The sequence below is a fragment of the Saccharomyces paradoxus genome, chromosome XIV (genome assembly GCF_002079055.1).
Source record: "Saccharomyces paradoxus chromosome XIV, complete sequence".
Classification (NCBI taxonomy): domain Eukaryota; kingdom Fungi; phylum Ascomycota; class Saccharomycetes; order Saccharomycetales; family Saccharomycetaceae; genus Saccharomyces; species Saccharomyces paradoxus.
This window is the reverse complement of record NC_047500.1, coordinates 543,849-558,879: the sequence shown is the minus strand read 5'-3', so window position 1 is coordinate 558,879 and position 15,031 is coordinate 543,849. Positions and strand designations below refer to the sequence as shown.

The 15,031-nt window shown below is 38.0% G+C and overlaps 7 protein-coding genes and 1 non-coding gene across 8 annotated transcripts; 3 read left to right on the top strand and 5 right to left on the bottom strand.

The window, feature by feature from the left end:
• Positions 1–1,484: 1,484 nt before the first annotated feature.
• On the top strand, positions 1,485–1,557 carry SPAR_Ntrna8T. The gene has a single exon. It is a non-coding gene; the product is annotated as a tRNA-Thr (tRNA).
• Positions 1,558–1,767: 210 nt separating this feature from the next.
• NCE103 (carbonate dehydratase NCE103) lies at positions 1,768–2,577 on the bottom strand (the record flags this gene model as incomplete). The annotated part of the gene is made up of 1 exon (XM_033913009.1): positions 1,768–2,577. The coding sequence occupies one exon, from the start codon at positions 2,575–2,577 to the stop codon at positions 1,768–1,770; it is 810 nt and encodes a 269-aa protein (XP_033768900.1).
• A 652-nt stretch (positions 2,578–3,229) lies between these two features.
• On the top strand, positions 3,230–4,312 carry IDH1 (isocitrate dehydrogenase (NAD(+)) IDH1; the record flags this gene model as incomplete). Its single annotated transcript, XM_033913008.1, has 1 exon — positions 3,230–4,312. One exon carries the CDS (start codon positions 3,230–3,232, stop codon positions 4,310–4,312), a length of 1,083 nt encoding a protein of 360 aa, XP_033768899.1.
• Positions 4,313–4,452: 140 nt separating this feature from the next.
• GPI15 (phosphatidylinositol N-acetylglucosaminyltransferase GPI15) lies at positions 4,453–5,253 on the bottom strand (the record flags this gene model as incomplete). The annotated part of the gene is made up of 2 exons (XM_033913007.1): positions 4,453–4,551; positions 4,624–5,253. The coding sequence occupies 2 exons, from the start codon at positions 5,251–5,253 to the stop codon at positions 4,453–4,455; spliced, it is 729 nt and encodes a 242-aa protein (XP_033768898.1).
• Positions 5,254–5,401: 148 nt separating this feature from the next.
• BDP1 (transcription factor TFIIIB subunit BDP1) lies at positions 5,402–7,186 on the bottom strand (the record flags this gene model as incomplete). Its single annotated transcript, XM_033913006.1, has 1 exon — positions 5,402–7,186. One exon carries the CDS (start codon positions 7,184–7,186, stop codon positions 5,402–5,404), a length of 1,785 nt encoding a protein of 594 aa, XP_033768897.1.
• Positions 7,187–7,479: 293 nt separating this feature from the next.
• On the bottom strand, positions 7,480–8,850 carry SPAR_N02660 (putative alanine--tRNA ligase; the record flags this gene model as incomplete). The annotated part of the gene is made up of 1 exon (XM_033913005.1): positions 7,480–8,850. The coding sequence occupies one exon, from the start codon at positions 8,848–8,850 to the stop codon at positions 7,480–7,482; it is 1,371 nt and encodes a 456-aa protein (XP_033768896.1).
• A 1,411-nt stretch (positions 8,851–10,261) lies between these two features.
• COG6 (Golgi transport complex subunit COG6) lies at positions 10,262–12,781 on the top strand (the record flags this gene model as incomplete). The annotated part of the gene is made up of 1 exon (XM_033913004.1): positions 10,262–12,781. One exon carries the CDS (start codon positions 10,262–10,264, stop codon positions 12,779–12,781), a length of 2,520 nt encoding a protein of 839 aa, XP_033768895.1.
• Positions 12,782–12,956: 175 nt separating this feature from the next.
• On the bottom strand, positions 12,957–14,153 carry BOP3 (Bop3p; the record flags this gene model as incomplete). Its single annotated transcript, XM_033913003.1, has 1 exon — positions 12,957–14,153. One exon carries the CDS (start codon positions 14,151–14,153, stop codon positions 12,957–12,959), a length of 1,197 nt encoding a protein of 398 aa, XP_033768894.1.
• Between the last annotated feature and the right edge of the window lie 878 nt (positions 14,154–15,031).

Below are 15,031 nucleotides of genomic sequence, written 5' to 3'. Positions count from 1 at the left end.
GTTCCTTTAACACTTAGATAAGTAAGTTCGCTACGTGACATGAGATGTTATGGTTGAAAGACGATAACCGTTGAAACGAGTAGTAATTAATAGTGACATGAGTCGCTGTGGTAACAAATTAAATGCTAACATCGTATATTAATGTACACCTCGTATACGTCTAAATGTGAATGTACTATTGCAAAGGAAGTGTTGAACGATAAATTCAGATAGTACTGAATTTGAGTTAAAGATCTATTAATTGAAAATGATATAGTAGTTATATATATGAGTGATATGAGTCGTCACATTAAATGTATGATAACTACCGGGATTGCTATTATATTGGTCGTGGCTCATAACGAACAATCGGCGTGTGTTTTATACCTCTCTTATATAAGTATGAGAGGATCCATATTTAATCTTCATTGATACTACCCCCTTTTTACCTCTAATTATTAACAGTTTTATATATCTCTCTTATGTAGTATAATACCATCCGCGTTCATTCTTCGTTTGATATCTCTTTTTAACTTCTAAATATCAACAATGGGTGACAAGATATAAAAAAAAAGAAAAATAATGGTAACATTGTGTATAATTATTGATTCTCTTTTCCGGTTTCTTATATTCTCGAGGAGAGCTTCTGGTTCATTTTGCTTACCAAACAGTAGAGTCTTTATCAGCAGGATCTCAGCGATTAGTATTATTCTGTTTTTGAATAACGGCGCCTTAAGAAGAATTCTTGTACTACGGGCTCGAGTAATACCGGATGTCTTGGCAATCCTAAAGTCGTTTAGGAGAGTAACTTGTTGTCAGACTTATTATTATCGTGATTCACAGAATGTTACTTATCCTATATAATCTATATAAGATCTGGATCTAACTAAAGGGTGGAAGCGCGGAATCTCGGATCTAAACTAATTGTTCAGGTATTTATACGTTTGGTTGGTTTGGTTCATCTTAGGCAAGTAGGTTTCCTAGTATACTCAATCTTGTCTGTTTTGGAACTATTGTTTCGTACGTGTTTCTGAGAATTATATGGGTAATTAGATAATTGTTGGGATTCCATTGTTACTAAAGGCTATAATATTAGGTATATAGAATATACTAGAAGTTCTCCTCGAGGATATAGGAATCCACAAAAGGGAATCGATAGTTCTACATAGTGTTATAACTTTATCTTCTTTCCTTTTATATGTTGTCATTCATTATCCTATTACATTATCAATCCTTGCATTTCAGCTTCCATTAGATTGGATGACAGTTTCTCAATTTTTATGCCATCCTCTTGCACAGCATGTTATAATATAATATCAAATAGATGATATTAGAATTTCATTCCAACAAATTTAATACTGTTTGAGACGATGTGTCTTCGGTCGTTTCTGATGTAATTGGCGATTACCCTTTTAAGTAATCGTTAGCGTTTCATCTGCGACATAGTTGTTACTATCAAGGTACGTTATCCAGTTTCAACCATGACCGGCACTCAACAATAACGGGCTTCTATGGCCAAGTTGGTAAGGCGCCACACTAGTAATGTGGAGATCATCGGTTCAAATCCGATTGGAAGCATTATTTTTTCTTATCTCTTCTTCTCGAGAGGCAAGATAGGTGCATAGAAATGAACTGGGATAAATAGTTGAGACATTTGTCTGAATGTAAGTTTTTTTTCTATAAAGGTTCTAATGCTTAATTTGTATGAGGTGGGCTAAATGTCCTCATCTGCTTTGTCAATGTCTTTCTATTCAAGGAATATTATATAAATATATTTGAGGCTAAAATTTATTTTGGGATAGCTTTTGAGTATGTGCTAACAGTTTGCAGTAGACCATCCTCTACGTTGTAAAGCAGACCGTATACTTGTACTTCTCCGTTTTGTACAGCAGTTTGCACAGTGGGGTTTTCAATGATCCTGTTAAACTGCCTTTTGACGTTACAATGTGACAAGTAATGAGATTTCTCACGTTGCGTTTTCAAATGGACCAAGTTTTGTGACTCTTCATGGTACATGGTGTCAATGTCGTCTAAGTACTTGTACAGGTGAGAACAGTTGGCATTTGGTAAAGCTTCCCTTTGATTAGTTAAACATGTCTTTATACCACCACAATCAGTGTGGCCACAAATAATAACCTTATTCACTTTCAAACAGATAATGGCGAATTCCAAAGTGGCCTTCAAAGTTAAGTCCTCCGAGTGACATATATTAGCGACATTTTTCCAAGTGAACACTTCGCCGGGCAAGACGCCTAAACAGTTTTCGTTGTAACGCGAATCGGAGCAGCCGATGAATAGAGTGTGGGGGGACTGGCCCTTAGCATTGTGATCTGGGAACAAAGTTGGTTGTACGTTGTTCATTTGAGAAGCCCATTTGGAATTAGCGGCCAAGATATCTTGTAAGTTTGAGTTGTGGCTCAATGTAAATATTGATGAAGATTCAGTAGCGCTCATTTTGATGTGTAGTAATTGTAATTGTGTTGTGACTATGGTCGATGTTTTCGTAGGATGTGAACAAGAATAAGAGGGAGACAAGCTATACTGATCATCGAGAATTATTAATTGCTTAGTATTTATAGTGTCTACATTAGTCCACATGTTCATTTTAGAATTATTCTTCGAGAGAGGGGCAAGAAGGAATCACTAATAATTTTTTTCGGCTTGATAAGCGTCATGGTGACAATACGAATATATCCGGTGGCGTCAAGTTAGCTCATCCTGACGTCAACACCGAAACTTGAACGAACGTCCGTGCGGGGTGATGGTACAAAAAAACACGTGACAGCCCAAAAATCAAATCACGTGATAACATCATATCCTACGGGTGATCGAATTTTCGGCGCCGAGTCTCGGAACATCACGTGCCTGATTGGGCCCCCTTCTCCGAGCATCGGGCGTCACTGGTCACTCATCAACCAACCATATCGCAGAAACCTTCTTTTTTTTTTTTGGTAGCTCGGTATTGTTATTTAGCGATTAAAGGAAGACCCTCATATATATATCCCGTACAATACATGCCTACACTAAATATATATATATATAAGTGCTTGTATGTGGGTGAACACATACGACTATGTATATTTCAAATAATTGTTTTTTCTTGCTTTATTTGCTTATTCTTGATTAATTGACTTCCTTACTTAATTGTAGATCTATTTAAACAGTACCTTAACATTACTGGTGACAACGAGGTTCATTATTCTCCCTATCCTCACTCTCCTTCCCTTTACCCCATATTCGTAAGAGAAAAATGCTTAACAGAACCATTGCTAAAAGAACTTTAGCTACTGCTGCCCAGGCGGAACGTACCCTACCCAAGAAGTATGGTGGTCGTTTCACCGTCACTTTGATACCAGGTGACGGTGTTGGGAAAGAAATCACTGATTCAGTAAGAACCATTTTTGAGGCTGAAAATATCCCGATCGACTGGGAAACCATAAATATCAAGCAAACAGATCACAAGGAGGGCGTCTATGAGGCTGTTGAGTCTCTAAAGAGAAACAAGATTGGTTTAAAAGGGTTATGGCATACTCCTGCTGACCAAACAGGTCATGGTTCACTAAACGTTGCTTTGCGTAAACAACTTGATATCTACGCCAATGTGGCCCTTTTCAAATCCTTGAAGGGTGTCAAAACTAGAATCCCAGACATAGATTTGATTGTCATTAGAGAAAACACAGAAGGTGAGTTCTCAGGTCTGGAACATGAATCCGTCCCCGGCGTTGTAGAATCTCTGAAGGTTATGACTAGACCCAAGACAGAAAGGATCGCCAGATTCGCCTTTGATTTCGCCAAGAAATACAATAGAAAAGCTGTCACCGCTGTGCATAAGGCAAATATCATGAAATTAGGTGACGGTCTGTTCAGGAACATAATCACTGAAATCGGTCAAAAGGAATATCCTGATATCAACGTATCGTCCATCATCGTTGACAATGCCTCCATGCAAGCAGTGGCTAAGCCTCATCAATTTGATGTTCTAGTTACTCCTTCAATGTACGGTACCATCTTAGGTAACATCGGCGCTGCTTTGATCGGTGGTCCGGGTTTGGTGGCAGGTGCCAACTTCGGTAGGGACTATGCTGTCTTCGAACCAGGCTCTAGACATGTTGGTTTAGACATCAAAGGCCAAAATGTGGCCAACCCAACTGCCATGATCCTTTCCTCTGCGTTAATGTTGAACCATTTAGGTTTGAATGAATATGCTACCAGAATCTCAAAGGCGGTTCATGAAACAATCGCAGAAGGTAAGCATACCACTAGAGATATCGGTGGTTCCTCCTCCACTACTGATTTCACGAATGAAATCATTAACAAATTATCTACCATGTAATGAAAGCAAGCCCCCGCTTTTTTTCTGCAACTTAAGTGTGTTCAAATTCTTATCTATAATTATATACAAACATACACTCAAATATATAACTATATACAAAATAAAACGTCTCAAGATTTTCTGTAATGATAATTTGATGGTCAATTTTTCGGCCTGCGCAAGGGTTTCTCTTGCTTACTGAGATATTTTCTAGATATATTGTATATTAAACGTTGGTCATCGATATTAGGTAAGTTTGACTGCACCATGATGTTAGTATCTGGTCAGATCGTTGGAGTAAGAAACAACCTTAAGTTTCAATGAATACATACTGGAAATAAAAGTTTAAGTGCAGACGATTTACGTACAATTGCTGCAAGGTAGAATATTACTCGAAATCCACGACAAAAACCTTCGTTAATCACAACATCTATAATTCTTTCATTGGATATAAATTCCACCTGTTCAAAAAGTTTCCGGTTCCACTGTTGAGGGAAAATAACTATACCCTTCACTGTGGACAACTGTAGTCCAGTTTCTTTGAAAATTGTTACGGTTTCCACACTAGGTTCTCTCACAAGTATAATGGTACCTAGGACAAACAATCCCATCATAATTACGATCTCGCGACTTAGCGCGATCCTCAGTTCAAAAGTCCTATTGATATGCTCGAGAAATCTTGATCTTACACAAATCGCATAGAATGTAATGTTCAGTAGTAAGATAAGTATAATTTGATGATACTGTGTGCCCATGTTGATTTCCATTCTCCCATTCTGCTTGACTTTTTTAAACTTTATATTAGATACAGGTAAAACGGTGAATCTTATATAACTGCCATTCGTGTCCTCATCGATAACTAATGTATACTTCTTTCTATTCAGTATGCTAGTTTTACCGAATTCGTAGTCTTTACTGATCATATCATTCTTGTACTTCCTTCCCCCATATACGATCCTCATTTGTAGTTCATAATGCTGTTTTCGTTGCTATTTTTTTTTTCTCCCGAACGCTGCTTCGCATATTGAAGCTTCGGTACGCATGAAAAAAACGATATAATCCAACAAAAAGTTGTACTATGTATCCATTATGTATGCGTATAAATGTCTCTTATTGATCAATTTCCGATTCTCCTCCACTTTCTTCATTATCCTCATTGTCATTACTATTTCTTTCTTTGAGTTTCTTCCTTTTCAAGTCATCAATTGTACCTAGAACAACTTCCGTTTTCCTATAAACTTTCAAATCATTTGTCATAATACCACCAGATCCCTTTTTATTCAAATTGGCATCATTCAACCTTTGTGCAGTTTGGTCTTCCTCCTTTGCTGTATTCTTGGCTTCTTCGATTTCCTTCATATGTTGTTCATGCTCGTTTTGTAATTCGATTAATTTCTCATTGAAGTCTGCCACTGTGCCAATGTTTTTCTTGATTTCGCAGCAATATTCGTCAAAATTAGGCGGTAGCTTAGATCGAAGGGCCAATTCAATCAATATCGGACGCTTCTTCTCCTCATTGACGAATTTGGCTTTCACTTGTTTTCTTGACCTGTAAGGATACAGTTGAGAGATCAAATTGAAATCTGTCCCCCACATAGATAGTGCTTTGTAAAATTTTATCATTTCCTCCACGGTCCACGGATCTGTGTACGAGCCCCTACCATATGACCCGTAGTTATAAAGATTGGCGAAGGGGTTTTCGTCAACTTTTTCTTTATAATCATTTTCAATACTGGCATTTTTGTGTCTGTCAACAACCATAGTCTCTTCATCAATAGCCATAGTACCATCAGGATTGAGCTTCAGTTGAATTGCCGTGTGTGCTTTGCGGTCTGACTCTGGAATATCAGCATTTAGTAATTTATCTCTTTCTTCCTTTCTCTTCTCTTCTTCTTGTTCTTGTTCTTCTTTGGTTAGTGAATGCAATGGTTTGAATTCTTGACGTGCACGCATCCTCAATTCCCTAAGATGCCTTCTTTTCTCTAATTTTGCCTTCTTGGCCATTTTAGATTTTTCGAAGTTTTCGGATATTTGGCCAATAGGAAAACTTGGCTTGCATAACTCAGCCATTGTAAAATTCTCTTCATCAATAAAGTATTTAGCAGACTCTCCGTCCCTCACTTTTTTCGGGATATCCTTAACTTTGCTAATGACGTAATTTTCATTTTCGTTAGGTGCTCTTGATGTAGGAACTTCAGATGAAAGTTCATTCCTGTCCAAAGATTCAGTCATTGCTGTAGGTGGGGGGATTTTGGAGACAATACTGATTCTGTGTGCACCAGCTGGTTTTTTAGCCGAGGATGGTTTGCCCAAAACCCTATGTCTTTTGAAAGTTTTCAAATTCATATCATTTTCTGTAATGCTTCCTAGCCTTATTTTCTTAGGAAGCTTGTTGGATATTGTAGATAAGCGTCGAGCAGTTCCATTACCATTACTTGAAGAATCGAGAAACGATGGTTTAAAACTTGGACGGCTTTCGTTGTCCTTACTCAGTGAAGCTAGTCTACTGGATCTCGATGTTTTTTGGTCTAGCTGAGTTCGCAATGGTGCCGGTTTTAGAGTCGCATTGTCTTCTGTAACGTTTAGTTCAGGGTTCTGGGTCGAAGCATCTATGGGCCCCTCATGTTCTATTCCATTATCGTGTCCAGTAGTGGCAGTTAATGTAAAGCCTTCCAAAGAGTGTTCTTCACCTAGTGGGGCTTTGCCAACAACAGCTGTTTCATTTTCATCAGCAACTTTATCATTATCACTATTATCGATTTCTATTTCTTTACTCTCAGGAATGAAGAGTTGAGGGGTTCTTGGTTTTGGCGTTGGTGTTCCTCCGGCAGCAGCTCTACGCTGCCTCACTTTGGGCGCAAAGCGTGTACCACTTTTATTAACAATACTACTCATAGTTGGCTTGTAATTAATAGCTCCTTGGGCCGCTTGTCTGTATCTCTTTAGTACTTTAGAAGTCAAAGATATATTGCCTTGGCATTCCGTCTGCTTGTTCGAAGTTGTTTTTCTTGATTTTTTTTTTTTGAGTATAATAAATAATGGAAAACGCGTCTTCAGGAAGTAGTAGAACTTCTACCAAGCTACACAAAAAGTAAGAATGGACCATTCTTATTGCCCTCCTGAAACTAGCTCACGATAAATAACTACCGTTATGTATACAAATTCAGCGTATAGAAATGGCACATGTCTCAACATGATGCGAAATCATGGCTTAAATAATCACTGAGGGCGGCAAACTCAGCATTCGAAATAGATGTAAACTTACCTTGCCATTTGCCTCCCTTCTTACCACCACCGCCCTTTAGGTTTCTTAGTACTGAACCCAAGTTGATGGCTAAAGTGGAGATTTTTTCACCGGATTCCGAAAGAATTAGCAGCGATCCAGTGGTTGTTTGTCTTTCGTAACCGCATAGGATGATTTCGTAAGCTTCTAAACCATTTTTCAAAAAAATAGATATTTCTTTGTGAATCTGTAGCAATAGTTCCAATGTTCCGAATTCTTCTTCCATAAAATAGGCCCTTTTCCTTCCGCTGGCTTCTAGTGAATTTTTTAATTCTTTAGAAACCGTACGTGCTAATTTCTTTATCCAATATTGTTCTCTTTTATTGGATTGCTGGATTTGTTTGGTTTGCCTCGTTATTTTCTCAGGAATTTGAGTCTCTGAACAACTCAGTAGGTTTTTAGAATCCAGTAAGATTTTATTAGTCGATTTTGCATAATCAGAAACCCGCTTTCCGCACATGAAATAGAGCCTTGAGTTTGAGCCTCTTACGGCTGATTGATTGGAAAGAACTAAAATGGAACCTATCTGGGAGGTAGATTTCAAGTGTGTTCCACAGCACGGATTAGAATCAATGTCACCGATGTGGATAGTACGCAGTATACCTTTGGAGAGGTCATAATCGTCAGGAATTTTAGATGTGTCAACTTCATCTACCTTTTCTTCACCTGTACTTTCCTCTACAGTGATTTCCTGAGGAAAGTTGATGATCAACTGGTTAATCTCATCTGATATTTGTGTTACTTCATCGACTGTCAATCTCCTGTTCAACTCTATATAGTTGAAATAGTCGCTAGGCTCTAAAGCAAGCTTTTTTTTTGTAATGATGCCACCCATCGACCACGATACAGTATCTACTTTGTAGTTACGTTCCAGAATCGCGCTTAACAGGTGTTGACCAGTGTGTTGTTGCATATAATCCATCCTCCTCTCTCCATCTACAGCTACTTCCACTGTTGTGCCAGGCTCAATGTACTCATTTACATGATGCTTTGCATGTAAACCAGTACGAGAAACATGTGAAACTGATATCTTCTCAATTAACGATGAATCACCATTTCCTTCCACAATTTTCAAGGAGCCAGAATCGCTTGGTTGACCTCCCCCTTCGGGGAACAGAATAGTATCCTGTAATTCAATCTCATAGTCCTCAATTTTGTCCTTTTTGTTCTTGATTGGTTCGCAGGAAACAACCAGTGTTTTGAACCCATCAAAAAGAAATGAGTTCCTCTGGCATGCCAAAGCGCCGACTCTGGCAGGTGTCATGGCTGTGGACATATTGGTTTAGCTTTTGATCAATTTCCTGACGCCGCTTGTCTGCTTTCGTCAATATTCGACACCAGATGACTGGGCATAAGTTGTTTTTTTTACGATAAGGATAAAGAAATAAAAAGACTATCCTTGACTAGCAGGTCCTTTAAACATGAGAAGTGTAAGCATATATCTAACACATTGCTTGCAACAAGCCGCTTATGCTGAACTAAACTTCTTCTCGGTTGACGGAATCTCGTAGTTTATGTGATAAATACATGAATTTACGACAATTGTTGGAATTCCATTATTTGTTAAGGTAATGCTATTAGGTATACAGAATTTATTAGAGGTCCTCTTCGAGGGTGTAGGAATCACAACAGAGAATTATTAATTCTACATAGTGTTATTATTTTATCTTCTTTCCTTTTACACGTTGTCCTTTATTATGCTATTACTTTATCAGTTCTTGCGTTTCAGCTCTACTAGATTCGATGACTGTATCTCATGACTTATGTCGCCTTCTTACATCGTATGTGATAATATACCAGTAACATGAGCGCTAGACAATATGCGGTGGTTAATCCTCATTCCAACAGTTCTTTACTATACACGGAAATAGGAGGAAAAAAAAAAAATTTTACATTGCATTGGTACTAAATTTACGTTCTTCCTATGTATTGTCCATGGGCATTACCACACTCTTTCAATCATCGTGTACCAATTTTCCCTTGACTTCATAACGGTCTTGTAATTCATCTTACTCTCTGACACCATATATAAAAATACCTTGATAACGTGGATACTTCTCAATGGCTCAGCAAGAGTCGGTTCTTATTCAACTTGCCGGAGCGAAAGCCGGCTATTTACTAACTGCTAGTAGAACAGGTTAATAGTATAATTGTGTCGCTAGGGCTTCGTTGAAGGATAGCATAAATTACGAGACCAATAGAAAGATATTAGAACCGTTATTAATTGTGGAGACTGAAACTTAACAATCGATAGCATAATAGGGTTATTAAATGACGACGCATAATGTTAAAGGAAGAAACAGCTATATGATTGTATGTAGAATTATCGTCTTCCTTTGTTGATACGTATATCCTTGAGGAAAATTTCTGGTACATTCCATATACCCAAACAAAAATCAAACCCAAAGGACTGGTACCTGATCCTCCTGATGAGAACGTTGAAGGAATCGAAACCAATTAATGTGTACAGTAATTAGTGAAGGCTTTCTATTCATTTGTATTTCTTTCCGGTTATAAATCATCTGTCGTCTTTGACGACATAATGCCTAACTTTGGCGAAATAACGCTTTCATACAAAATATCCATCCAAAGTAGTAATTATTCTAACACATATGCATCCAAAAGTCGTAGCATCTAAACTACATTATACATTATTGCAATATTAGCCTAAGTGAAGTCTGCACATCATGGACTTCGTTGTAGACTATCAAACCTACGCAATGGCAGATGCTGCCACGTCTGAATTACCAGAACCGGAGCCAAGATTAAATTTAACCTCAGATGCACAATCGCAGCCCGCCGGTAAAGTCGGTCTACAGTTTAAGTTGCCCGATCTAGAACATCATGCCAATAATCATACGAATTTGGCAATAGAGAATGATGGCGCTGGTTCGAAAGACCTACATAAAAGAATGACACATTACGCGATGTCTTCCATTGAAAAAATACAACTTTCAAATCCAAACAAACATTTAGGACAAAATTCCCCGAATGACAAATTACCGCAGCAAGAGGCTCAAAATTTCACGAATTACGAGTCAAATAACCTTGATTTATCAAAATTAGTATCTACGTCAAATGGTTCGAATAAAAATACCACAAATCTGGTTCTGTCGAATAAACTGTCAAAAATATTGAACAATTATACATTGATCAATTACCAGGCCACAATCCAGCTAAGAAAATCATTAAAGATTTTAGAAGAGAATAAAGAGAGATTGTCTCTTGATGAGCAGAAACTCATGAATCCGGACTATGTGGGTACTTTGGCAAGAAGGGCATTAAGGACTGATTTGGAATCTCAACTACTAAAGGAACACATTACGGTACTCGAGGAATTCAAACCCATCATCAGAAGAATTAAACGATTCTCCTCTTCCGTCGAAAAAATACAAAAAACGAGCGAAAATTTACTAAGTAATGAGACGGACAAGGTTCCAAAAAACAACGTGGCACTTCAGGAAATAAATCAATATCGCTTAAAGGCAGATCAGTTGAAGTTGAAAAAAAAAATACTAATATCTATAAGAGATAGATTCACTTTGAATCAGATAGAGGATGATGTAATCACCAATGGTACTATAGACAAGACCTTTTTCGATGTAGTAAGGAAAGTGATCGCTATCAAAGATGAATCAAGTTTCTTGCTGACACTCCCTAATTTAAATGCTGGGAATGCCTTAATTGTGGGAGTTAATGAAATTTTACAAAAGACGAACAAAAAAATCTTCAATTATTTGATCGATTTTTTATATAGTTTTGAATCGTCTTCAAATTTATTAAATGACCATGGTACCACTGAACAAGAAAACTTAACCATTTTCCGGAAGAGTTTGGTTTTCCTTTCAAGTGATTTAGAATTATTCAATGAATTGTTGAAAAGAGTGACCACCTTAAGGTCCAAGAGTATTCTAGATGAATTTTTGTCCCAGTTTGATATGAATTCAGCTACCTCTAAGCCCATCATACTGTCGGCACACGATCCAATTAGGTATATTGGTGACGTACTGGCGTCGGTTCACTCAATCATTGCAAATGAAGCTGATTTTGTTAAGTCATTATTTAACTTCCAGGATGAAGATTTAAAAGATACGCCACTTTCTATACTTCAACAAAACGGGACATTCTTGAACGGTATCGACAACAAACTACTGAACGATATCATCCAGTCACTATCCAATTCATGTCGTATTCGTATTGAGCAGATCGTGAGGTTTGAAGAAAATCCAATCATCAATTTCGAAATTGTTAGGCTATTGAAACTCTATAGAGTTATGTTTGAAAGGAAGGGCATTCAGGATGATAGTTCTATCATTAATAATTTACAATCGTTAGAAGACATTTCCAAACACAGAATTATTGGATACTATGAGGATTATATAAAGCAAACAGTTCCCACGGAAACAGCAAATTCTTCAGATGATTTACTGCCACCAGAGTGGCTCTCAGAGTATATAAATAAATTAGTGGAATTATTTGAAATTTATGAAAAGACACATGCGGCCGAAGATGAGGAATCAGAAGATAATAAATTGCTCTCATATAAGAACTTACAGACAATTGTAGAACAACCAATAAAAGGTATTTTAATGAAACAATTGCTAGCATCTTTTCCTTTGGCGAAGAAAAATGAAAAAGTAAAGGCATCACTGCTGACCATAGAGATAAACTGTCTTGATTTGATTAAATCTAGACTTCAACCTTTTGAGGGGATCTTTGCACAAGATGATGATAGTCGGGAAATTACTAACTGGGTTTATGATAAACTGAATGAGTTTACTAAGCAAATGCAGACTTTACAAATAAAGTTTCTGTTTGAAAATACAGGTTTGGACCTTTACAATAATTTGGTTAATATGATATTCCCCGTGGACTCGGTAAAGGATGAGTTGGATTACGATATGTACCTGGCCCTGAGGGATAATTCATTAATGGAATTAGACACGATCAGAAAAAATGTACATGACAAATTGAACGATTATCTACCTCAGGCACTGACAGATGTTCAAGGTAATTTATTATTTAAATTAACTTCACCGACGATAGCTGATGAAATATGTGATGAATGTTTCAAGAAATTATCGTTATTCTATAACATCTTCAGGAAGGTGTTGGTTCACTTGCATCCGAACAAGAAGGATCAGGTATTTGAAATTTTGAATTTTTCAACTGATGAATTTGACATGTTGGTGGGTATCGATCACTGAGATATAAAGAACTTCTATTGTTAATCGTATCAGAAAAGCGCATCTCACCTATAAAGTAGCGATGTAACATCTCAAATATTTGTATACTTTTTTTGAATTGGTATGCGGCGGGTATCTATATAATATATGGGTGTATACATACATAGGGGAACATCAAAAAGACAATAACAGTCACTTAGGAACTGTTCAAAATCTTGCCTACAGAATTATCCTTCGTGATGGTTCTCACAGGGCTTTCGTTTCTACTACTGCTCTCACTGCATGTCCTATCATCCAAGTCATCGTGCACTTGGCGTCCTTCACGAACTGATTGCGGCATATTTGGTTGTTCCTTCATATTGGATTCAATCGGTTTGTCCTGTGAGGTGAGAGCTACCGGCACGTTGGAATGTATCGGGGACGGTGATCTCTGTAGTTGTTTTTCTTTTGCTTCATCGATAATACTTAAATCGATCACTCCAAAGGAGGATGTGGACCTTGCACGCCTATGCTTTTTTTGAACCATTCCAGGTTTTCTTGGTATGGTATGTAAATTGTGCGTGTGAAAGTCTTGTTGTTGTTGTTGTTGCTGTTGCTGCGGGGGTAGTTGGGATGTAGGTTGCTGCTGGTCTCTGTTGAAACTTAGTATGGATGTCATTGTGGAAGGAATATTAGGATTGGTGAACTTTCCTATTGGGAGTGACAAGTTACGACTGTGAAGTGAAGTTGGCTTCTTGTTTAAGGGCGATTCTTGTGATGTTGTACCCGAAGGAATCCGCCTAGCCATATCTTCCTCCTTAATGGAAATATTGTCATTCAACGCAGCCACTGCGGATGCACCTATTCTTGCGGGAGAATTAGCTCTTCGTTGTACATTTGTAGCTGTGGAGTGCGGCAAGCCGTTGGTGGAGGATGGAGCTGGAAACTTGTATGGAGAGGGCTGTCGACTCATTGGCGTTGGTGACACTGTGTTCATGTTTAAAGGTTTTAAAGATTTGATAGAACCACTTAATCTGGGCAGATGTTCTGAAGGCTGTGCACTTTCCGTGTTGTTATGCAGTTGATTGCCCCCTGCCTTCATTGGCGAAGGTGCCGGTGCGCCATGGTCGGTATTGAATAGTTTATGTATTTGATTTATGGGCAGACCTGAACTGGAAGCAAGCTTAAACAACTCTATCGAACGATTCAAGTTTTCAAGTTTATAATATTGCTGCTTAGTCTTTTCTTGTTCTATTTTCAAATCCATAGCTTTCATCAAGGCGTTTTCAGAAAAAGCCCATTCTGAAACATTAGTACCGAATATTATATCTAAAAGTGACTTGCTCCTATTGACATTATTATGACTATTATCACTGCTTTCCTTTGGCTGGCTGTAACTGTTAAAAGTGCTCATTGGTCGCCTGTACTCACAAATAGTTGCAAGTTTTCCATGTAATGTAATTTGCTACTTTATTTTCCTAATGCACGCACAAGCTTTCTCGTTGTCTGTCGTTAAGAAACAAATAAACAAAAAATAACTGTACTAAAAAAGCAGCGAGACTAGCTTCCGCTTTCTTTCTCTCTTCTCCCTTTGAAAAAGCCAATACTGCATTTGCAACTTACTGGAGAGGCCAAAAGAAACAAGGCTCGATGATAGTCAGTAATCTTCCTCTGGCCCTCTTCGCCGAGTTCTTCGAGAAGTTCCCAATAAGGTAATCGAAATGGGAGAAAAAAAGACGAGCAAAAAAAATTTCTCAATTTGCCTGCTTTTAAGGGTTCGGAGAGGAAGGTTTAGTTGTAAATCATGACATTATTGGGCGAAGCGTAAGCGCCTTCGAAGAAGAGGAATCACTATTCCACCAAAACGAGAAGATACTTTCATACCCGAGTTGTACTCACAGCGACTGGCCTGCTTTTAGTGCTGTGCTGTCTTCTGTTATGCCAAGAGCCGTGCTCTCCCCTTAAGGGTTGCTACTTTTTCCGATAGGCGTTCGGGATCCCCTTTCGAGAAAAGTAATTAATCCGAGAATTGCTTGTGTTTCTTACCAGGAAGAGTAAATGAAAAGGGTATTGGACTAAAGCTAGATCAGTAATGTCATCATATACTATGGAGGGTGGGGAGGGGAGCCCTTATACGCTTTTGATTCGGTTCCTTTCAATCTTCTTTGTTCTCAGCCTACCTACTTCACTTGCGGTGCATGTATGTTACAAAACATACATGGGGCCAGATTACTTCTTTCAGCCTGGAGTAGCAGGAAGGTTGGTTGATCCTGAACAAAGAAATATGCAGCA